The following is a 24793-nucleotide window of genomic DNA, read 5'->3' as shown; positions in this document are numbered from 1 at the left end:
TAAACAGCCTATTAATAATCAATTTAATATATACCATAAAAATACATTGTTTCTGTATAGGTAGGTCTTAAGAAACATTAGTATATGAAAAACATGTATTTCGCGGAATAAGTGAGTTTACTTTGTTACTGTTACTACTTTGTTACTTGGGGCGGCAGGTGGTTAGAGCGTTGGACGAGTAACCGAAAGGTTGCATGATCAAATCTCCGAGCTGTCGTTCTGCCTCTAAACAAGGCAGGTAACCCACTTTTCCTAGGCCGTCATTGAAAATAAGAATTTGTTCTTAACTGACTTGCCTAGTTAAATAAAGGTAAAATAAAACTGTGCTTATGGTCTACCCGTGTCCCTCCTTCTGCTCCTAGGAGCTGTGTCGTCAGCGGATGTCGGTCAAGCCACCGGCGGAGCGCCCAGAGCCGATGCACAGTGTGTCGTCACGGCTCAACAGTGTGTCGTCCCAATTCAGCGACGGGGGGCCCATGGTCAGCCCCTCGGCACGAAGCTCTACCTCCTCCTGGTCTGAGGAACCCGTCCACTCCAACATGGACATCTCCACTGGACACATGATCCTGGTAAACATCCTTATTTCTGTCTGACTGTTTGTCTGTTTGTCTGTCTGTCTGTCGTTGTGTCTCATCTCTCTCTATCCCGTCTGTCTGTCTGTCTGTCTGTCTGTCTGTCTGTCTGTCTGTCTGTCGTTGTATCTCATCTCTCTCTATCCCGCCTGTCTGTCTGTCTGTCTGTCTGTCTGTCTGTCTGTCTGTCTGTCTGTCTGTCTGTCGTTGTGTCTCATCTCTCTCTATCCTGTCTGTCTGTCTGTCTGTCTGTCTGTCTGTCGTTGTGTCTCATCTCTCTCTATCTGTCTGTCTGTCTGTCTGTCTGTCTGTCTGTCTGTCTGTCTGTCTATCTGTCTGTCTGTCTGTCTGTCTGTCGTTGTGTCTCATCTCTCTCTATCCCGTCTGTCTGTCTGTCTGTCTGTCTGTCTGTCTGTCTGTCTGTCTGTCTGTCGTTGTGTCTCATCTCTCTCTATCCCGTCTGTCTGTCTGTCTGTCTGTCAGTCTGTCTGTCGTTGTGTCTCATCTCTCTCTATCGTCTGTCTGTCTGTCTGTCTGTCTGTCTGTTGTGTCTCATCTCTCTCTATCCCGTCTGTCTGTCTGTCTGTCTGTCTGTCGTTGTGTCTCATCTCTCTCTATCCCGTCTGTCTGTCTGTCTGTCTGTCTGTCGTTGTGTCTCATCTCTCTCTATCCCGTCTGTCTGTCTGTCTGTCAGTCTGTCTGTCGTTGTGTCTCATCTCTCTCTATCCCTGTCTGTCTGTCTGTCTGTCGTTGTGTCTCATCTCTCTCTATCCCTGTCTGTCTGTCTGTCTGTCGTTGTGTCTCATCTCTCTCTATCCCGTCTGTCTGTCTGTCTGTCGTTGTGTCTCATCTCTCTCTATCCCGTCTGTCTGTCTGTCTGTCTGTCGTTGTGTCTCATCTCTCTCTATCCCGTCTGTCTGTCTGTCGTTGTGTCTCATCTCTCTCTATCCCGTCCGTCTGTCTGTCTGTCTGTCGTTGTGTCTCATCTCTCTCTATCCCGTCTGTCTGTCTGTCTGTCTGTCTGTGTGTCTCATGTCTCTCTATCCCGTCTGTCTGTCTGTCTGTCTGTCTGTCTGTCTGTCGTTGTGTCTCATCTCTCTCTATCCTGTCTGTCTGTCTGTCTGTCGTTGTGTCTCATCTCTCTCTATGTCTGTCTGTCTGTCTGTCTGTCGTTGTGTCTCATCTCTCTCTATCCCGTCTGTCTGTCTGTCTGTCTGTCGTTGTGTCTCTGTCTCTATGTCTGTCTGTCTGTCTGTCGTTGTGTCTCATCTCTCTCTATCCCGTCTGTCTGTCTGTCTGTCTGTCTGTCTCGTTGTGTCTCATCTCTCTCTATCCCGTCTGTCTGTCTGTCTGTCTGTCGTTGTGTCTCATCTCTCTCTATCCCGTCTGTCTGTCTGTCTGTCTGTCGTTGTGTCTCATCTCTCTCTATCCCGTCTGTCTGTCTGTCTGTCTGTCTGTCGTTGTGTCTCATCTCTCTCTATCCCGTCTGTCTGTCTGTCTGTCTGTCTGTCTGTCTGTCTGTCTGTCTGTCGTTGTGTCTCATCTCTCTCTATCCCGTCTGTCTCGTCTGTCTGTCTGTCGTTGTGTCTCATCTCTCTCTATCCCGTCTGTCTGTCTGTCTGTCTGTCTGTCTGTCTGTCTGTCTGTCTCATGTGTCTCATCTCTCTATCCTGTCTGTCTGTCTGTCGTTGTGTCTCATCTCTCTCTATCCCGTCTATCTGTCTGTCTGTCTGTCTGTCTCATCTGTCTATCTCGTCTGTCTGTCTGTCTGTCTGTCTGTCTGTCTGTCGTTGTGTCTCATCTCTCTCTATCCCCTGTCTGTCTGTCTGTCTGTTTGTCTGTCGTTGTGTCTCATCTCTCTCTATCCGTCTGTCTCTCTGTCTGTCTGTCTGTCGTTGTGTCTCATCTCTCTCTATCTGTCTGTCTGTCTGTCTGTCTGTCTGTCTGTCGTTGTGTCTCATCTCTCTCTATCCCCTGTCTGTCTGTCTGTCTGTCTGTCTGTCTGTCTGTCGTTGTGTCTCATCTCTCTCTATCCCGTCTGTCTCTCTGTCTGTCTGTCTGTCGTTGTGTCTCATCTCTCTCTATCCCGTCTGTCTGTCTGTCTGTCTGTCTGTCTGTCTGTCTGTCTGTCTGTCTCTCTGTGTATCATCTGTCTATCCCTGTCTGTCTGTCTGTCTGTCTGTCGTTGTGTCTCATCTCTCTCTATCCCGTCTGTCTGTCTGTCTGTCTGTCTGTCGTTGTGTCTCATCTCTCTCTATCCCGTCTGTCTTTCTTTTTATTTCTCTCTCTTGCACATAGTCTCTTTTTTCCTCTCCTCCTACTCCGTCTCTCTCTCTCTCCGGCACCATCTCTCTCTTTGTTTCTATTCATCTCATTATAGCCACATTTCCATGAGCAGGCTTGTTCCACATGTCTTATTTTCACACAGATTAAAATATCCATTGATTCTGAAAAATTCAGTCTACCATAATTGCAATACATAGCTATTCTTCACATAACTCTGTCCTCCTGCTCTGCGTCTACATGCATCATATGCTTCTCACAGTGATAGAAGGGCCCTGGGATGTGTTCAATTGGCATGAAGCTCTTAATTGCCCCTGAGATTTACGCTGGGAGTATATGAGACACACAATACATGCACATGAACACACACGCACACAACGGTTGACCCTTTGTCTGGCTGTGCTATTCTGACTGACTGGCAGTGAGTGGAGCAGCAGGGTAACATGAGAGAAAGCTCTGTGAGCTTCAGTGCCTTGGACAACTCCCTGGCAGAAGATAGTAACATGTGCTGCTACTCAACTGAGCCCATTATCAATGGATCGGACAAAATGTTTGTCCCGTCCTCCCACGTACGCCAGTTTAAATATGAGAATGAACTGGGCCACGAGGCCGTCATTGGAGAGGTTCTGTTCAGTGTTCATGATACTGGGCCTTTGGTGGGTTGGTGCATATTGGAGCCAGCCAGGGCAGGGAAGCAAAGGCAAATTAATCAGGAGGTGTGAGCCACGCTCCCTGCCTTCCCACTGCGCCCCTGGCCCCGCCCCCCATCCTGAATGCACTGCTTCATTACATACTGCAAGAGACGGGGGCAGATCCAGGGGCTCGCATCTCTCTTCTCCTGCAATTAATCCCCCCTCTCCTCTCTCTCTCCTCCTCCCCCTCTCCTCTATCTTCTCTCCTCTTTCTCTCCTCTCCCACTCTTCTCTCAAATAAAAAAGAATGTCATCTTCTTGATAGAGAAGGGTTGATGTTTCCCTTTGTTTTTCCTGAAGCTTGAATACCTGAATACTTTTTCTTTGTTCAGTACTGTGTGTGATAAGCTTTTACTTGATACGGTGTTAGTAGTTTGTATTTTAGTTTATGTTTTTTGTGGTCTGTATTTTAGTTGATACGTTGTTAGTACCGGTAGTCTGTATTTCAGTTGAAATGTTTTTAGTAGTCTGTATTTTAGTTGATACGTTGTTAGTGGTCTGTATTCATTCCAAACACCATAGCAATTCTTATGGACATCAACACTGAAGTCCATAATGCCCTCAAATGCCCTTTCTTAAAAGTGATTGTTCATCTAGACACAGTAAATGTTCTGAGTAGTTTCTTCAGACATATCATATGACCAGAGTCAGACCAGCACTATTCTGAAATGATATTGAGTTGTCACAAGCAGTACTGAAAGACAGTACCAACAGTACGAGCTGCATACTTACAGTACATTGTAGAGTGATTAAAACTGTGGGTGACAGAAAAAAGCATAATTGCTTACTAAGTTTTTTACACTCAAAATGAATTGCCTTCTGTAAAGCTGCAAATCCCACAACATCATGATCCCGACTGATTTTAATTTGAGAATTGGCTTGCACCATCTTATCTATGTTAATGTATTACTTTTTCCCATGTGACTTGTTCAGAATATGACTCCATACAGAGACTTGGCTGTGCCTTAAACAGATTAACTTTCCCCATATATAAAGCACATTATCTTGTCTTTTGTTGTTGGCCCAGTAAGTGTTATAGATTATACTGCTTGGAGTCTATATAGATTAGGGGTTTGCGAAGCCGCCAAGTCGGAAGTTATTTTGAGTGTGAGGGTGTGTGCTGAGGTGTAATTTGCAGTGTTGATTTACACCACAATGTTGCAGGCACAATGTGTATATGAAGTAATATGTTGTTTAATCACTTTAAAACAGCACAGTGTCAGAGGAAAACCCTATCGGGAGCATTTATGTTGGAAAGCACAATATGTGTTCAGGAGCAGGTCTTAATCTTCCATGATACCCCCTATTCCATTCTGTGTCCCAAATGGCACCCTGTTCCCTTTATAATGCACGCTCTTTGATGGGCTCTGGTCAAAAGTAGTGTCATCTGGGACATATCCCATATAAACTTAATCCAGGAACCATGTGATACTGTAGCTACCTCACTGTACTGTGTAAGTTGCAGTTGTACGCTAGTTCCTTTTCCTGGCATCTCCATGTCTACGTCCAAAATGGCCCCCTATTCCCTATTTAGTGCACTCCATTTGATGGGCTCTGGTCAAAAGTAGTGCATTACAGTATAAAGGGAATAGGGTGCCATTTGTGAACCACCCCATCAGTGTAAAACCAAGCCGCTTATACAGTATGTGCATATGTCCTTCTCCTACCCAGGTGCTCTATTCTAGTTCATTACGAGGCTCTAGCCCTGCCTCAACGTCATCGACAGCTCTGAGCAGCCCTGAGCCGAGCGCTAGTTCCTCATCGAGCGTTATTTCATTCTGATTTTATTGAGCACCTTTGGCAGCTGTAAACCCAGCAGTAAGGGGATTAGCCAGTGTTTGCCTGACACATGGTGATCTCAGCACCTCCTGATTGGATTGCAATAATCCCTTTACACAGTACAAAACCCCATTACTCTGGCATTAGCACAGAGGAGAGTGTGTCTCTCTGATGCCCTGGCAGGTAGGGCTGGTGGAGGAGGGGGGATGCAGGGGTAGAGGAGGGGGTATTTGGGAAGGAGATAAGTACAGAATGAAGCTGCTATTCGATAAGGGGCTAAATCAAGGAAGGGCCATGAATTTGTGCCCTGCTAAAAAATGTAGCCCGTTTCCCAGACTGTGTTCAGTGTGTCAGCACATAATGTAATAAGTGTTGATATGATATGGAGACCGATGTGTACCGGGGTAGTGTGGGTAGGGATTAAAGTAGCATTGTTAAATGGAAATGGAATGTGTGTGTGTGTGTGTGTGTGTGTGTGTGTGTGTGTGTGTGTGTGTGTGTGTGTGTGTGTGTGTGTGTGTGTGTGTGTGTGTGTGTGTGTGTGTGTGTGTGTCACATGCGCACCTCTGTATGCTGTATTCCACTATGCTTTTTCAATATCATAGTGAGTAAGAGTCAGACAAGGATACATCCAAAATCCACCCTATTCCCTAGTGCACTACAGTACTTTTGACCAGGGCCCATACGGCTCTGGTCAAAAGTAGTGCACTATACCCTGTTAAGAGAAAGTCTATTAAGCCCCTTTGAGTAATGAACATGAATCCAGATTATGTCCCTACTCATTTGTAACCTTATGTTATTAATAGAATTACATTAGGGTTGTGTCCAAAATGGCAGGCTATTACCTACTGTACACTGCTTTTGACCAGATCCCTATGGATCTGGGTAGTATGGTAGTAGTGTACTACATAGGAAATAGGCTGTCATTTCTGACGCAGACATTGAGTCCGTTTTAGGAGACTATTTTATTTAATTAATACAAATTCTAATAGTTCACATAATTTAAGTTTGTGACAAAACAAGACATTTGGAAAATCATTGTACCATCTAAAACGTTGTGAAATATCTTTCAATAACCAAAAATATTGTATTTTGAGCTGATTGAAACTGGTGTACAAAATTGAAAGCAAAAGGCGCAAAAACTAAATTTAAGATTGGGAAGCGTAGAAATAGCTCACATAGAACAGATCTACAATTTCTTAGACTTGTTTTCAATGAGAATGACAGATCTGTAACTCAAATTTCTATGTGAATTTGGTTGGGTCGCCCAAAAAGTGACAATGCAGCTTTAAAGAGATATTTCTGGTGATTGTTTCCTGCCTGTTTGTGTATGGACCCTGGATAATCATTGATGTCCAACAACCATCTCAGTCCAACTGTCCTCTATCAACAGAAAGGAACAATAGCTAGTCTACCCGTTTGGCCCCCGTGCTAAAACATGCTACAGTAGGTTTCACATTTAGCTTTGACAATCTCATTAGCGGCAGTTAATCAAAGTCAGTGCTCCTGACTTAATGATGAATACAGTATGAGAGGTAATGGGCTCGGTTGAATGGCTTATCATTGTGAGGGAACTATTCCTGTTCCTGACTACAGATGTAGTTTCTTCATTTGAGCCAGTTTGCTCCACCAGGAAAATAATCATGCAGCAACAGCCAATTTTAATTATTATGTTGATTATAATTAAAGATGCACTATGCAGAAATCTCTCCGCCATTTCCTGTTTGCTAAAATTCGAATAGTTTGCCTAATTTCAGTTTGTGATTAAACAAGTAATATATTGTAGAGAATCGTTGTACCATCTAAACGGTAAAATATATTTTCAAAACCCGAAAGTAAAAAATGCAAAAACAAAAATGATGAACGCAAAACATAGAACAGATCTTCCACTTCTTAGACTTGCTTTCAATGATAATAAAATATCTAAAACACACATTTCTCTGTGGACTTGGTAGGGTTGCCCCAAAAGTTACATATTGCAGCTTTTTTGGACATTTTTGTAGTGGTTGATTAAAAAAAAATTGTTCGGGCAAATCAAGTCAAATTTTAAAGTGGAAATTACTAACTTTTGAAGCCTTTTTTAAACCTAAAATACACTACAATATTGCATTTCCTGCTGTGAAAGAAATTTCTCAGCAACAAAAGAGTGATACAATTTTGATCCTACATCTATTGTACATGGCTAGGACCACATAGAGACCATAGATAACAATAATAAAGACACACACACACACCTCGGAACCAAATGCCACAAAACATTAGCATTATTATTCATATAATTATAAGAACATTTCTACTAGCTCATCTTTACTCCTGCTGAATTAAGAATATTCTATTTTGAGTTGTTTGTATGTCTTTCTTTGCATTGCTCCTTCTTGGTCAGATCATTATTGTCAAAGAGAACGTCTTCTCAATTGACTTACCTGGTTAATATATTCTCTTTCCTCGACCTCCTTAGTCTTACATTGAGGAGGAATACACACCAACTGACATAATGGGTACAACTGTAGTTATTGAATGCATATTGACTCCATGTCTTCTTTTTCCTCCCTAGTCTTACATGGAGGACCACCTGAAGAACAAGAATCGTCTGGAGAAGGAGTGGGAGGCTCTGTGTGCGTATCAGGCTGAGCCCAACGCCTCCACTACAGGCCTGGGGGCAGGGAACACAAAGAAGAACCGTTCCAATGCAGTGGTGGCCTGTAAGTAATTATTCTGTTTTTAAAGGAGTGGGGCAGTCCCACTCCTTCCGTATTGTTCCGTGTTTATTGGATAGAGAGGAAAGTTAGAAGAGAGTGTGCTAAAAGAGCAGTGAATGGGATTTGAACCCATGCTCACAGCAGTACATCAGGCAGCAGCTTAGACCACTAGATCACCCCAGGTCACAAGGCCTGTAAGCTCTCCTCCTGTTAGATATCATGCTACTGTCAATTGCACCCATCTGAGACTATTTCAAATGATAAGATATATGGAGCAGATTTGCTTTAGGTTTGAGTAATAGCTTAAAGGTTATGTTTGAGGGTGTATTCTTGAGTATTTGAGTATTCCAGTGCTTATAACACACTTCAGGCAGGCCTAGCACGGTGATGAGTCCTTGTTGAGTTGGTGCAATAAATTCCCCCATTTATATTTCAGATGATCACTCAAGAATTACCTTGAAGGTTGAAAACAGCCACAGCAATTCAGATTACATCAATGCCAGCCCAATTGTAAGTACCGTTTCAGTATACTAAACTCTGCTTTATAGTGTGGGGATGCTGTACTTTAGAACGAACTAAAGCAAAGCAGTGCTTTACAATATACAATTTGATGTAACAGATTGCTTAGCTTTAGTAAGATGCCTGGTATTGCTTATGCACACTGTGTTTGATGCGTTGAATATTAATGATTGTTTTATTAGAAATAATGAGTGAATATTCACATGGGGAATGGGTGGGGAAGGGTACCGCGCATGATTCACCCTATTCATTCCCTCATTTTGAAAGCACAGTTGATCTGTGACTGTTATTGACCTTGAATTATGCTAATGTGCTGTTTTTCACAGCTATGCAGTTCAGTTTTGTTGTGCTTTGATGTTGCCTATATACACTATGTACCTGTGTACAATTCATTCCATGACATAGACTGACCAGGTGAATGCTATGATCCCTTATTGATGTTACTTGTTAAATCCACTTCAATCAGTGTAGATTTTAAAATGTTTCTTTAACCTTTATTTGAACAGGGAAGACATATTGAGAGGTACAGTATGTCTCTTGTAAATGTGCCTTGTATAATACAACATAAATATACACATTTACCCCAAATATACAGAACCAGCACAAGTTTGGACACACCTACTCATTCAAGGCTTTTTCTTTATTTGTACTATTTTCCACGTTGTAGAAAAATAGTGAAGACATCAAAAGTATGAAATAACACATATGGAATCATTTAGTAACCAGAAAAGTGTTAAACAAATCAAAATATATTTTAGATTCTTGAAAGTAGCCACCCTTTGCCTTGATGTTGTTCCTAGATGTTTCCACTTAACAATAACAGCACTTACAGTTGACCGGGGCAGCTTTAGCAGTGCAGAAATTTGATGAACTGACTTGTTGGAAAGGTGGCATCCTATGACGGTGCCACGTTGGAAGTCACTGAGCTCTTCAGTAAGGCCGTTCTACTGACAATGTTTGTCTATGAAGATTTCATGGCTGTGTGCTCGATTGTATTTACCTGTCAGCTACAGGTGTGGCTGAAATAGCCAAATCCACTCATTTGAAGGGGTGTCCACATACTTTTGTATACAGTACCAGTCAAAAGTTTGGACACACCTACTCATTCTAGGATTTTTATTTTTATTTTTTTTTACAATTTTTACTATTTTTCACTGTAGAGTAAAAGTGAAGACAGCAAAACTATAAAATAACACATGGAAACATATTTATATTTGAGATTTTTCAAAGTAGCCACCCTTTGCCTTCATGACAGCTTTGCACACTCTTGGCATTATCTCAACCAGCTTCATGAGATAGTCACCTGGAATTCATTTCAATTAACAGGTGTGCCTTGTTAAAAGTTCATTTGTGGAATTTCTTTCCTTCTTAGTGTGTTTGAGCCAATCAGTTGTCTTGTGACAAGGTAGGGTTGGTATACAGAAGATTTACCAAATAGAGCTAAGACCAAGTCCATTTTATGGCAAGAACAGCTCAAATCAGCAAAGAGAAACAACAGTCCATCATTACTTTAAGACATGAAGGTCAGTGAATGAGGAAAATTTCAAGAACTTTTAAAGTTTCTTTAAGTGCAATCGCAAAAACCATCAAGCGCTATGATGAAACTGGCTCTCATGAGGACTGCCACAGGAAAGGAAGACCCAGAGTTACCTCTGCTGCAGAGGACAAGTTCATGAGAGTTACCAGCCTCAGAAATTGCAGCCCAAATAAATGCTTCACAAAGTTCACAAAGACACATCTCAACATCAACTGTTCAGACGAGACTGCATGAATCAGACCTTCATGGTCGAATTGCTGCAAAGAAACCACTACTATAGGACACCAATAAGAAGAAAATTATTGATTGGGCCAACAAACACAAGCAATGGACATTAGACCAGTGGAAATCTGTGCTTTGGTCTGATGAGTACAAATTTGAGATTTTTGGTTCCAACCGCCGTGTCTTTGAGACCCAGAGTAGGTGAATGGATGATCTCTGCATGTGTAGTTCCCACCGTGAAGCAGGGAGGAGGAGGTGTGATGGTGTAGGGTGCTTTTCTGGTGACGCTGTCTGTGATTTATTTAGAATTCAATGCACACTTAACCAGCATGGCTACCACAGCATTCGGCAGCGATACGCCATCCCATCTGGTTTGCGCTTAGTGGGACTATAATTTATTTTTCAACAGGACAATGACCCAACACACCTCCAGGCTGTGTAAGGGCTATTTGACCAAGAAGAAGAGTGATGGAGTGCTGCATCAGATGACCTGGCCTCCACAATCACCCGACCTCAACCCAATTGACATGGTTTGGGATGAGTTGGGCCGAAGAGTGAAGGAAAAGCAGCCAGCAAATGCTCAGCATATGTGGGAACTCCTTCAAGACTGTTGGAAAAGCATTCCAGGTGAAGCTGGATGAGAGAATGCCAAGAGTGTGCAAAGCTGTCATCAAGGCAAAGAGTGGCTTCTTTGAAGAATATACAATATAAAATATATACAGTTGTCGGAAGTTTACAAACACTTAGGCTGGAGTCATTAAAACTTGTTTTTTAAACACTCCACACATTTCTTGTTAACAAACTATAGTTTTGGCAAGTCGGTTAGGACATCTACTTTGTGCATGACACAAGTCATTTTTCCAACAATTGTTTACAAACAGATTATTGAATTTATAATTCACTGTATCACAATTCCAGTGGGTCAGAAGTTTACATACACTATGTTGACTGTGCCTTTAAACAGCTTGGGAAAAATTCCAGAAGATGATGTCATGGCTTTAGAAGCTTCTGATAGGCTAATTGACATCATTTGAGTCAATTGGAGGTGTACCTGTGGATGTATTTCAAGGCCTACCTTCAAAATCAGTGCCTCTTTGCTTGACATCATGGGAAAATCAAAAGAAATCAGTCAAGACCTCAGAAAACAAATTGTAGACCACCACACGTCTGGTTCATCCTTGGGAGCAATTTTCAAATGCCTGAAGGTACCACGTTCATCTGTACAAACAATAGTACGCAAGTATAAACACCATGGGACCACGCAGCTGCCATAACGATCAGGAAGGAGACTCGTTCGGTCTCCTAGAGATGAACGTACTTTGGTGCGAAAGTGCAAATCAATCCCAGAACAACAGCAAAGGACCTTGTGAAGATGCTGGAGGAAACAGGTACAAAAATATCTATATCCAAAGTAAAATTAGTCCTATATCGACATAACCTGAAAGGCTGCTCAGCAAGGAAGAAGCCACTGCTCCAAAACCGCCATAAAAAAGCCAGACTATGGTTTGCAACCGCACATGGGGACAAAGATCGTACTTTTTGGAGAAATGTTCTCTGGTCTGATGAAACAAAAATAGAACTGTTTAGCCATAATGGCCATCATTATGTTTGGAAGGAAAAGGGGGAAGCTTGCAAGCCGAAGAACACCATTCCAACCTTGAAGCCACGGGGTTGGCAGCATAATGTTGTGGGGGTGCTTTGCTGCAGGAGGGACTGGCGCACTTCACAAAATAGATGGCATCATGAGAATAGAAAATTCTGTGGATATATTGAAGCAACATCTCAAGACATCAGTCAGGAAGTTAACGCTTGGTCGCAAATGGGTCTTCCAAATGGACAATGACCCCAAGCATACTTCCAAAGTTGTGGCAAATGGCTTAAGGACAACAAAGTCAAGCTTTTGGAGTTGCCTTCACAAAGCCCTGACCTCAATCCCATAGGCAATGTGTGGGCAGAACTGAAAAAGCGTGTGCGAGCAAGGAGGCCTACAAACCTGTCTTTGTACAGTACTAATTTTAAAAACAACAATGTATTTTGTTTTGCCTGTATTAAGCACACATTTTAAATCAGGAATGGATTCCTGCATAGCTATAAAATCTGACTGTCGTTTTAACACAGCCAGATCAACAGTCGGGGCAGTAGCATACATAATATTATCAACCGCATATTGATTAAGTTTACAATTTTAAACAGATTGACCAATGGTGTTTATATAAATAGTGAAGAAAACAGGTCCCAGAATCGACCCCTGTGGTACACCTTTATGGACTTCAAGAAATTCAGACTTAACCCCATCAATCACGATGGCCTGAGTTATGTCACTAAGGTAATCATGAACAGGCGTCAGAGCTCAGTCCTGTTGAGGATAACTTGTTCAATAAAATAGCATGATCAACAGTATCAAAAACTTTTGACATGTCTACAAACAAAGCAGCACATTTAATTTTAGTGTCTAACGCATTGACAAGATCAATAACAACTGAAGTGGTTGCTGTAATAGTGCTATGCCCAGGCCTAAACCCTGATTGGTTTACATTCAAAACATATTTCTCAGATTAAAAAAAAGAGAAAAGGTCTACATTTACCAAAGATTCAAGATACTTAGCAAGAAAAGGAAGTCTTGAAATGGAGAGATAATGATTAAGATCACTACTATCCCTGCGCTTGTGGAGTGGCAGAACAACAACAGAATTTCCATACTTTTGGAATATTTCCTGATAACAATGTTAAATAAATAAATACAATTAAAAGCCTGTATACTGAAGTTTTTAAAGTTCCTCTTTGTGATAACATGAGGCTTAGATTTTTGTATTCTCACTTCTCTTAGACAAACAACATATATTTTGTTTGTCTGAAGCCTGCATTTCCCAATCATAATTTTGGTCACCCAGGATAATAACTTCGGATTTAATAAAATAATACAACAAACGAGTTAACTCTTCAAGTGCACAAAGGTTAGCCGATGAAGGACGGTAAGGTAGACCCCTATAACAGTTATAGAAACATTTTTCCCCAGACAAAGGCTTAAATATAGTAGCTAAACATTTTTGGCAAGGGAAATGGATTTCAGTCAAGAGAGAGAAATTATTTTGAATAAGAATAGCCTCTCTACCACCTCTACCCTGTCTGTCAGCTCTGAACCAATTATAACACTCAATATTAATATCGGAGTCCAGAATATCCCCAGAGATCCAAGTTTCAGTCAATACTAGAATGTCAGAATTTGTCTGCGTAGCCCAGATCTTGATGTAATTAAGTTTAGGAAGTAAGCTCCTAGTGTTTAGATGCATCAACCCAAGTCATTTACGATTTTTTAAGTCACATGGACTCTCCAACTCAAACAAGCTACATTCAGTAGGTAGTTGCAGGTCCTGTCTGATGTTTGTTTTTTTACATTTTATTTAACTAGGCAAGTCAGTTAAAATTCTTATTTACAATGACGGACTACCCTGGCCAAACCCGGACGACGCTGGGCCAATTGTGTGCCACCCTGTGGGACTCCCAATCACGGCCGGATGTGAGAGGCCTCTTGCACTGAGATGCAGTGCCTTTGACCGCTGCGCCACTCAGGAGCCCATTGATATAGTTGATATAGATGAAGGGGAGGAGACAGGTTAAATAAGGATTTTTAAGCCTTGAGACATGGATTGTGTATCTGTGCCATTCGTGGGGGTGAATGGGCAAGTGCCTTTGAACGGGGTATGGTAGTAGGCGCACCGGTTTGTGTCAACACTTTCCCATGTGTATTACGAATGGTCCACCACCCAAAGGACATCCCGCCAACTTGACACAACTGTGGGAAGCATTGGAGTCAACATAGGCCAGCATCCCTGTGGAATGCTTTCGACACCTTGTAGATTCCATGCCCCGAGGATTTGAGGCTGTTCTGAGGGCAGGTGGGGGGGAGGCAACTCAATATTAGGAAGGTGAGCTGTTTTGTACACTCACTTAAAAATCCTTCTATAACCTGTCTCCTCCCCTTCATGTACACTGATTGAAGTGGATTTAACAAGTGACATCTTTATGGGATCATAGCTTTCACGTGGATTCATATGGTCAGTCTATGTCATGTAAAGAGCAGGTGTTCCTAACGTTTTGTACACTCAGTGTATCTATTCAGGTTTAGTTGATTACATGTAAGCCTACACATTGGCAGCAGGGAATCAGCATGGGAGCTGATTATTTATACCGTTTCTACTGGTGCATTTTTAAAGGCTAAATCAGGAGTTTAAAGACCCACTCCTTTGCCTCTCACAAATGACAACCAATGTATAAATTGGGTAATTTACACACACTTAAGCATCAAACAATACATTTTGAGCAAATGTTTTTTTTTACTCAACTGTGAATGTCCAAGACCCAAACATTTGTAAGAAAGAGAGAAATAGGAGCCATGTGAATTCAGGATCTGAGCATACCCATTTGAAAAAGGTGGTCAAATCAAACAGATGCAGTTATCTTCCCCTGGAGGCAGATACAGAAGTATTCCATTATAAGAAACTGAAATGCTATGCATTTCAAATCCAAGGTCTTGTCCAAACTGGCACCCTGTTCCCTTCATAGTGCACTACCTTTGACCAGGGCTCATAGGGTTCAAAAGTAGTACACTATATAGGGAAAGGGGTGCCATTCGGGACACTGGCCCGTTGTTGTTGCACCAAAGTGCCAGGATGTGACGACACAGAAGAACCACTTCCTACACACCGAGCTGGATGGGTACAACTAGATATTTGCAGAAATACCTCTGCTGCTGGCAATTTGATTTCCTCAACAACAACACTTACTGGCTCAGCGCATTGTTGTCGGCACTCTGGAGAATGTTTGTCTGCAAAGTAAAACTGTGAATCACTGTAAAACTTATGACGATCTTATAAGAGGAATTGTGTAACTCCCTTGTGATTGTCGCTTTAAAGAGCCTATTATTTCTCTCGCTACTGTGGGATATCTGGCTTCAAGCTAATTGAGCTGTTATTGTATGGCTTCATTTCGAAGACATTACTGTTGGTGTTACATTGATGAAGTAGAGATTCTATGGGCACTCTAGATCGTCTTATGGACTCTTGCTTTCACATCATCACCACTAGCCCCTCACAATACATGGGAAACCTGTTCTAACACCTCTGAAATGAGGACCAGAACAGAAGCGAATCTCTGTGAGAGAGTACCTTTGCCTCCCTCTCCCTGGTCTCACAGTGTGGTGGGTGAAACAAAGAGCTGACAAGCCTTGGTCCCCCACGGTGCAGTGGTGACAGACAACCAGAGGCAGAGCGGTGCTCTGCAATAACTACTGCTGCCGCCGGCAGCCACTGGCCAGTAGGGAAGAAAGGCTGATAATTACAGCACACAGACCCTGGCTGGGCAGAACAAAACGGCCATGATTACGCCTGTCACGTTGCCGCTTGCTCCTCATTAGGTCCCAGGGAAATCATCCACTGGTAAACCATGTTTCATCTCTGTCTCTCTTTCTCTCTCTCTCTCTCCCTCTGCAACTCCAACCAAGAAGTTGGGTGGGTGGAAGAGGGAGCGATGGACAAGGGACAATGGGTTCCTGGAGACCCATCAACAGCATTAGCCCCTCAGCCTACTGATGGCTGAATGGACGGACACACTCAGAATGTCATTAGCACCAGTTCTTAGTTCAGAGACGGCAGACACTTGAAATTGTCAGGAAACATTGTGTCTCCAAGAGATTGGAGAGAGAGACAGAAGGGGAGCATCAGAGAGAGAGAGCTAGAGAGGGAGAGAGAGAGAGAGATATGTATACTTTGACAATGTACAGTATGTCATTTAACTTGCCATGTCTATGAGAGAGAGAGAGAGAGAGAATAGAGTTTATCTGTACTGAGTGTACTGCAGACACTGAGTTTCTCTCAGTATTGAGTCTAGACCAATGACAGTCAGTTTCTCTGTTGCAGCAGCAGACACTCTCCAGGGGTACAAGCATCAAACACTAGACATTGTTGTATTTCTTTTTTCTGCCAAAGCTAAAATGTTTTACTTGTTGTTAGCATTTGTCATTATTGACAATTATATAAAAGGCCATAAAAGCACTCTCCCATTCACAGCCCCTCCTCTATTCTCCTCCATCTGTTAACAAATGCACTTTGCAGTGACAGTTTTTCCGTTTTAATTGAAATGCAAACCCCTTGTTAAAACTGGTCCTTTCTTTTCCCAGTTAATACATTTACGTTAAAAGCTTAATCTTCTGTGTAAACCCAAGTTTATTTAAAACATTCTATTATTTTAGTTCATAAAGCAACAGAAGGCTATTAAACACCAGTTTCTGTGTGCAAGCCTTGGAATTATCTGTCTTTTCCCATAATTGCTTCCAGATAAATTGGCCTATCCAATTATAACATTTTCCATACAATTTGCATGGTAATAGGTATGACTGACACTCAACTATTCTCTTCTCGCATTCGCCACACATTTCTGGACCACGCTTGTTTTTTTAAGATGGCATTTGCTCTCCAATTTGTGAGAGTTTAGCAGCCTTGTTGTTTTAAGCACTGCAGAATAAGCAAAGACGGCACACAGACAACATTTGGGATTCATAGAAAGGATTTCTTTCACAAACATTTGGTTAACAATACATAGGAAAACTCTGATCTCATTCCCATTGAATACCTATTCAAACATATCCAAAATTTAATCAGAACATAAGTGAATGGCTTTGCACACTGTATTGGATCTTGAGCGCTTCGCTGACCACCTACACTATTTCTCAGGGAGGGAAGAATAGGCAGTAATACTCTGAATTTCCTCTTTCTACAGCCAATGTGGGTGTTACTTTAAAGCGGCAATAAGCGGTTGAAGCAATAGCGTTCTCCCCGCCCCCGTTTCGGTAAAAAAGCTGTGGGATGGATCTAGAGAAACGTGACCACTCTCAAATTCATAGAAAGAGCTATGGATGCAACAACTGACCATCCATTACATCAAAATAATAGTTTTAACCATGTTTTGGTGTTTATGGTGTTTATTTACAAACATTGGAGTATAACAAGCTTATATTTTGGGATCTGATGGGGTACGACAGTTGAACTAAGCTCAGGAGGCATTTATAAGTTGTTTTCTTCAAGAATCAATGGGTAAATATCATACATTTATGAGTGGAATGTAGCAACTATGGATTGCCCCTTTATTTCAACATTTTGCTACATCATTTTTTATTTGACTTTAAGTTGGTATGTTTTTCACTATATCCAGTGTAAGAATATTGTTCTTTCTCAAAGCACTCCACTAGGGTAAACCTTGTGGTCCTTTACTTGATCAATAATTAAGTAATAACGTTGCTCTTTCTCTCAATCTCTCTCTCTCTCTCTCTCTCTCTCTCTCTCTCTCTCTCTCTCTCTCTCTCTCTCTCTCTCTCTCTCTCTCTCTCTCTCTCTCTCTGTCTCTCTCTGTCGCTGTCTCTCTGTCTCTCTCTCTCTCTCTCTCTCTCTCTCTCTCTCTCTCTCTGTCTCTCTCTGTCGCTGTCGCTGTCTCTCTCTCTCTCTCTCTCTCTCTCTCTCTCTCTCTCTCTCTCTCTCTCTCTCTCTCTCTCTGTCTGTCGCTGTCTCTCTCTCTCTCTCTCTCTCTCTCTCTCTCTCTCTCTCTGTCGCTGTCTCTCTCTCTGTCTCTCTCTGTCGCTGTCTCTCTGTCGCTGTCTCTCTGTCTCTCTCTCTCTCTCTCTCTCTCTCTCTCTCTCTCTCTCTCTCTGTCTGTCGCTGTCTCTCTCTCTCTCTCTCTCTCTCTCTCTCTCTCTCAATCTCTCTCTCTCTCTCTCTCTCTCTCTCTCTCTCTCTCTCTCTCTGTCTCTCTCTGTCGCTGTCTCTCTGTCTCTCTCCCAGATGGATCATGACCCACGGAACCCAGCCTACATCGCTACTCAAGGCCCTCTTCCCTCCACGGTGGCTGATTTCTGGCAGGTACAGTCCTCTCTTTCATAAAATCAATATCTTCTCCAGACTTAAACAACAAGGGAACAGTGTTATTAAAAGTGTAAGTCAAACTGGAGACAAGTGCTTTTTGTAATCCCACCATGGCCTCCATATATACCACTACACAATCTACTTGCAAATTATAATCAAATATTGCTGCACATTTTATGTATACAGATATGCCTGGTTGTGTCAAACTATAGGAGAGAAAGGGAGGCTGTCTTGAATTATATTAGATGATTTTATGTCATTGATAAGGTGCATGATAATGGGAAAATTCCGAGGATGGAATTGTTCAGTGCGCACTCCAAATGGCACCCTATTCCATATAGTGCACTACTTTTTTCACCAGTGCATAGTGCTCTGGCCAAAAGTAGAGCACTATGTAGGGAATAGGGTGCCATTTAGGATGCATCCTCTGTCACCCGTGTGCTACATGAATTTTGTTACTGAGTGGATGGAATGTCTGGCCCATCATGACAACCAGAGTATGGGCCTCGGCCTGGGCCCCCTCTCTGCCTAATCCCTGTTTGGCTCTGAACACACTCTGAGAGGGGGGGGTGGAGGCTCTCTCTCCTCTCTTCTCCCTAATCTTCTCCCTCCTGTCTTAGTAAATTATACTTTTTTTAAAGTGCATTTTACATGGGTCACAACACACTCTACATCATTAAACTATATTAGAACTTTGTCAAGTGTGCTAAACTTTGTTCAATGTGCTAAATATTAGCAAATGCTCTTGGTAACTGTGAAATCATGAGCCATGGGTAAGAGAGCCCCCTGGTCATCTGATGAGTGTAACAATAATGTTTTATTAGCTTCATTAACCTGGCTGTTGTCTTTCTATCCTGCCAATGGCTCTCTAGAGCCTACCTACCTTCTGACCAGCGCCATCTAGACTGTATGTTAGCGAGAAAAATTCCCCCTAAACAGACACTCCTAGTTCTGGAAGGACACAATAGGGACAATAGTGTATTTATTTGTTAAGGGACAGATACAATTAAAACATTGATACATTGAATCGTCGATATGCTTTAGCTTGCGCTGATTTGCCCCATCAGTTCCCCCCTACATATGAAGCTGTTAGTTTTTTAACCTAACTGTGTTACTATTGTTAAAGTTTACAAAAATACTTTTTAAGAATTTCACAGCGACAGCTAACAGTGTTTTCCCCAAGTATGGAAAGTAGATTGTACTGTAATTTAGATGCAGATGATTCAATAAGAAGGAATGGATGATAATTAATCATTTTAATCAAGCATTTTTTCCATATTCCTGTTTGTCATGTTTTGTCTTTTTCCTCTAATAGTAGTAAATGGGCTCATACATAAAAGTTTGAAGTGTATGTGGGAGCGTCTCAATAGAATAGCGTGAGGGTGCATGTCACGAGGCAATTACCGGGTGTTGCCTTGTGACAAAATGGCCGTTCTCTGTCTTTTGTGTGCAGATGGTTTGGGAGAATGGCTGTGTGGTCATTGTCATGCTGACGCCCCTCACTGAGAGTGGAGTCAAACAGTGCTACCACTACTGGCCTGACGAGGGGTCCAACCTCTACCACATCTACGAGGTACCAGGCCTGGTTATCCAATGTCTGATGTTCGCTCAAAATGACCGTTTTTTGTTTTTCTAGTCATATCTATTGTTATTGCTCTAAATCGGAAATATGGTTATAGTCATTTTGATTTTAAAATTCATGTGTAATTTCAGCATCATTTGGTTGCAAATGTACTCATTTTTAATTGCATTCAACTGTTTACTTATATACTGTAGAAGCACAGTCAGTAATACCCGTTTTCTACATTTTCTGTAAGGTGCACAGTGCACTGCATATTACTGTGTATTCACGGATAACTTACAATAGAATAAGAATGAGAACTCATTATATTTATATGACTCTGACATAACTTCCTCTATAGGTGAACCTGGTGTCGGAGCACATCTGGTGTGATGACTTCTTGGTTCGTAGTTTCTACCTAAAGAACATGCAGACCAACGAGACTCGCACCGTCACACAGTTCCACTTCCTTACCTGGCTCAACCAGAATGTCCCTGAGTCCAGTCGGACACTCCTGGACTTCCGCAGGTAGGACTTCCTAGAGTCAGGGCTCCACAGGGCTGTCCTCACCACTATCTACAGTTGTAAAAATCTGCAAACTTTCAAAAAAATCCCAGGTTTTCCAGAAATCCTGATCGGAAGATTCCTCGGAAAACATGGATTTCTAGAAAATCTGGGAAAGTTACTAGACTTTTGCAACCCTATTGCTGTCAGATTGATATGGTAACAATAAGGTATTTTGTGGGATTAAACCTTTAGTTCCCTTCTTTTCCTCTTACTTTATGTGCCAGACTTCAGTCTTCTTAAGATATACTATGACTCAGTAAATCTCTTTATTGCTAACCTTGCTGCTCTCTTAGGCCCACTGAGGAATTTTTCAAATAACAGGACAAGTCTGAGTACTGTGATGTTATATATCCTGGTGTTATTGTATTTGTGCTGCACACTTATGAGGTTAGATCTTCTGGGAAAGAGCAGGGCCAGAATATGTGGTGAAACACATCATACTGCCATCAAGCCACCAACTGTGGTCAGTGTAGGCATTTTTTTTCTCATGGGGTGAGGGAATGGTGAGGAGAAATACTAGGATTAAAAATGTGTTCTCGCTCAATTTCTTATCACATGCTATTGCAGTAACACTTGAATCTGAATCTTAGTTTGTGGTTTCGACAGCAATTATCACACTTGAGGGTTCGAGATCATAAACTGCGAGCTAATTCCTCTCTCTGTATGCCGCCATGTATTTAATGAACAAGTCTTACTTCTGATCGTGCAGCACTTTCTTTTATTTCTCAGTTTCATAGCTACCTACCTGTTTTGGTTTGTTTTCTTCCTTGTGTTATTTTGCCAGCTAATTAGCGGTTGCCAGTGTCATTTTTGTGATGTTGCAGCTAGTAATATGAGCCCAGTTGCATAGTCACAAAAGTGATCATTGGAAACTGTGACTCTGCAACCAGGGGCCTTGCGGAACCCCCCTGCTCCTCCTCTCTCTCCTCAGCCTCTCTTCCTCTCTCTAATGACCTCTCACCTTTTGCTTGCTCATGATTTGCTTGACTTCCTCTGAATGATACTCTATACGTTTAACTTATTTTAGGATCACCTCCCTCCTTTGAATTCCCCCACTTCCCCCCAACCAACCCCCCATTGGTGATCTGCTGTTATTCCTATGGTAATTTGGTTCATGGTGGGTTTGGTATTTCTGAATTGTGAATTGGTTTTTCGGTTTGTTGCGTAACATTTTCTGTCAATTTACTTTTGATCGATGAAGGAATACTATTCATTCATTTAAATCCAGAGATAATCATTGGGGAATATAGTGAGAGCTTGAAATAAATCCCTAGGCATAAGTATTCAGTGTCCTGCCCCACATACAGTAAATGTATACAGTTGAAGTCGAAAGTTTACATACTCTTAGGTTAGAGTCATTAAAACTAGTTTTTTCAACCACTCCACAAATTTCTTGTTAACAAACTATAGTTTTGGCAAGTCGGTTAGGACATCTACTTTGTGCAAGACACAAGTAATTTTTCCAACAATTTTTACAGACAAGATTATTTCACTTATAATTCACTGTATCACAATTTCAGTGGGTCAGAAGTTTACATACACTATGTTGACTGTGCCTTTAAACAGCTTGGACAATTCCAGAAAATGCCTTTAGAAGCTTCTGATAGGCTACTTGACATAATTTGAGTCAATTGGAGGTGTACCTGTGGGTGTATTTCAATGCCTACCTTCAAACTCAGTGCCTCTTTGCTTGACATCATGGGAAAATCAAAAGAAATCAGCCAAGACCTCCACAAGTCTGGTTCATCCTTGGGAGCAATTCCCAAATGCCTGAAGGTACCACGTTCATCTGTACAAACAATAGTACACAAGTATAAACACCATGGGACCACGCAACCTCTCAGGAAGGAGACGCGTTCTGTCTCCTAGAGATGAACGTACTTTGGTGTGAAAAGTACAAATCAATCCCAGAACAACAGCAAAGGACCTTGTGAAGATGCTGGAGGAAACAGGTACAAAAGTATCTATATCCACAGTAAAACGAGTCCCATATCGGCATAACCTGAAAGGCCACTCAGCAAGGAAGAAGCCACTGCTCCAAAACCGCCATAAAAAAGCCAGACTGCGGTTAGCAACTGCACACGGGGACAAATATCGTACTTTTTGGTCAAATGTCCTCTGGTCTGATGAAACAAAAATAAAACAGTTTGGCCATAAAGACCATTGTTATGTTTGAAGGGTTAGGGTTGCAAATGGGTCTTCCAAATGGACAATGACCCCAAGTATACTTCCGAAGGTGTGGCAAAATGGCTTAAGGACAACAAAGTCAAGGTATTGGAGTGGCCATCACAAAGCCCTGACCTCAATCGTATAGAAAATGTGTGGGCAGAACTGAAAAAGCTTGTGCAAGCAAGGAGGCCTACAAACCTGACTCAGTTACACCAGCTCTGTCAGGAGGAATGGGCCAAAATTCACCCAACTTATTGTGGGAAGCTTGTGGAAGGCTAAACGTTTGACCTAAGTTAAACAATTTAAACGCAATGCTACCAAATACTAATTGAGTGTATGTAAACGTCTGACCCACTGGGGAATGTGATGAAAGAAATAAAAGCTGAAAGAAATCATTCTCTCTACTATTATCCTGACATTTCAGATTCTTAAAATAAAGTGGTGATCCTAACTGACCTAAGGCAGGGAATTTTTACTTGGATTAAATGTCAGGAATTGTGAAAAACTGAGTTTAAATTTATTTTCAGCTAAGGTGTATGTAAACTTCCGATTTCAACTGCAAGTACTGTAGTAGGGTTTAATATTTTCCTGGTATTTTACAAATGTTACAACCTGAAAGTAAATCACTTTTCTCTCAGGTAAATCGGTATTTCCCGCCAAAACGGGAAGTGTCATTCAAAAGAATTACAGAGCATATAAATATGTCTGGATTTGATTAGAGCTTTGATCAGGATGAAAAAATTAAACCCTGATGCTACCTGAGCCTGATGAGTCATGTATTAAATACAATTTTTATGATCCCTAGATAAATGACATTTAATGAGCCCAAGCCTAAAAAAGCCCAAATGATTGTTCCATTGTCCAATACATATAACTTATGATATAGGCTACTGCACATTACGCACAACAGAAAAACATAACCGCCCATAGATGTAGCTAGCTACAGTATTTGAGCTCTTGGGTAAATAAATTAAACTAGCTCCAGTAGGCTAATCATTTTGAGTGTGAACTGTTATACCCTACTGTATTGTATTATACTGTATTATATGGGCTGGAATTACGCACATCATTCAAGCCATGATAAAGCAGAAGAGAACATGCAAATGTGGTGCAGCAAATGCGGTCTACAAAGTTACAAGTATAAGCTAGTGAATTTGATTTTAATTTTGAAATATAATAGAGCCTATTTGTATAATTAGTAGACTGATGCATATATCCCTTTCATAATATTTCCCATAATGTTATTAGCCTACCTCGTCTTTCTCTCTCTGGTGTTTCTTCATTCCTTCCTCTCTTTCAACAGTTAAATGAAACGAGTTTTGTTGTCCTTATCTTCATTATTCTAATGACATGCTTGAATAATATAGGACTTGAATTAGATGCAGAAGGCTTTCACTTCTCTTCATGAAGATTGAATGATTATCGGTCTGAATAAATAACTGCTTTAGCCGACCGCCATACCTCATTCCCTCTTCTTTCAAATTACCTGTGAGTTCTATTAGCTGCTGTATTTAACATTCAGCAAAAAAAGAGCTTGCGTCCCTCTTCGAATAGTCTATTGGTATAAGAAATGCCCAAAAGATTATGTCCAGCAAGCTATTCTAGTCTAGCTTTTCCTGCATGGGACTCCAAGAGCTAAGTAGCGTTTTTTTAAGGAGAGGCCAGCGAAGCACAGGTGCTTGCGTATTGCAGCAAGAGACAGAGGCTATAAGTTAGAAGCTTATGGTGCATAACCCATCATTCATTAACTAAATATGAGGCTAAATATAAGGCTAATACTGCATTGAATGTATTACCTGAAAGAGGGAGGCTAGGACATCTATATATAAGGCTATATATCAATCTAGAACAGGATTAAACATTTTGGATGCAATTTGAATGGAGTTGATCGAGAGAGAGAGAATGCTCGCGCGTGCACTGATTTAAAGCAAGATATTCTAGTGAGAGGCTGTTTTAAAACTCTGGAGCTGCAATTAAAAAACAAGATGACCCCAGAAAGACAGATGGAGATGGGTAAATTAGACGGTCAGTCTTTATATTACTGTAGCATAGGCTATGCTGCAGCAAATGTAGGCCTACCTGTCACAAGAAAAACAGTTACCATGATGAGGAAATAGGTCTACATGCATTGTGAAGTGCGCTCCATACTGAGATGGGCTGTCTGTCCCCACCCTGAGCGTTGATTCATCATGCGGAGGCCGTAGAGAAGCCAGATTTAGACAGTGCATATAATTTAACAGTTACATTTCATGCCATGTTCATATAAATAATTTATTATAATTT

The 24793-nt window shown here is 41.6% G+C and overlaps 1 protein-coding gene across 1 annotated transcript in view; it reads left to right on the top strand.

Annotated features, from left to right (window-relative positions):
• The window catches only part of LOC112227382 (receptor-type tyrosine-protein phosphatase N2), a 144087-nt gene that overhangs the window by 110136 nt on the left and 9158 nt on the right, over window positions 1–24793 (top strand). The window contains exons 16-21 of the mRNA XM_042307841.1: window positions 363–569; window positions 7881–8028; window positions 8462–8535; window positions 18133–18210; window positions 19667–19786; window positions 20136–20302. Coding sequence (XP_042163775.1) covers window positions 363–569; window positions 7881–8028; window positions 8462–8535; window positions 18133–18210; window positions 19667–19786; window positions 20136–20302 — 794 coding nt within the window. The remainder of the gene's footprint in view (window positions 1–362; window positions 570–7880; window positions 8029–8461; window positions 8536–18132; window positions 18211–19666; window positions 19787–20135; window positions 20303–24793) is intronic.

The sequence above is a fragment of the Oncorhynchus tshawytscha genome, linkage group LG28, assembly GCF_018296145.1.
Source record: "Oncorhynchus tshawytscha isolate Ot180627B linkage group LG28, Otsh_v2.0, whole genome shotgun sequence".
Classification (NCBI taxonomy): Eukaryota; Metazoa; Chordata; class Actinopteri; order Salmoniformes; family Salmonidae; genus Oncorhynchus; species Oncorhynchus tshawytscha.
This window is presented reverse-complemented; position numbering and strand designations above follow the sequence as displayed.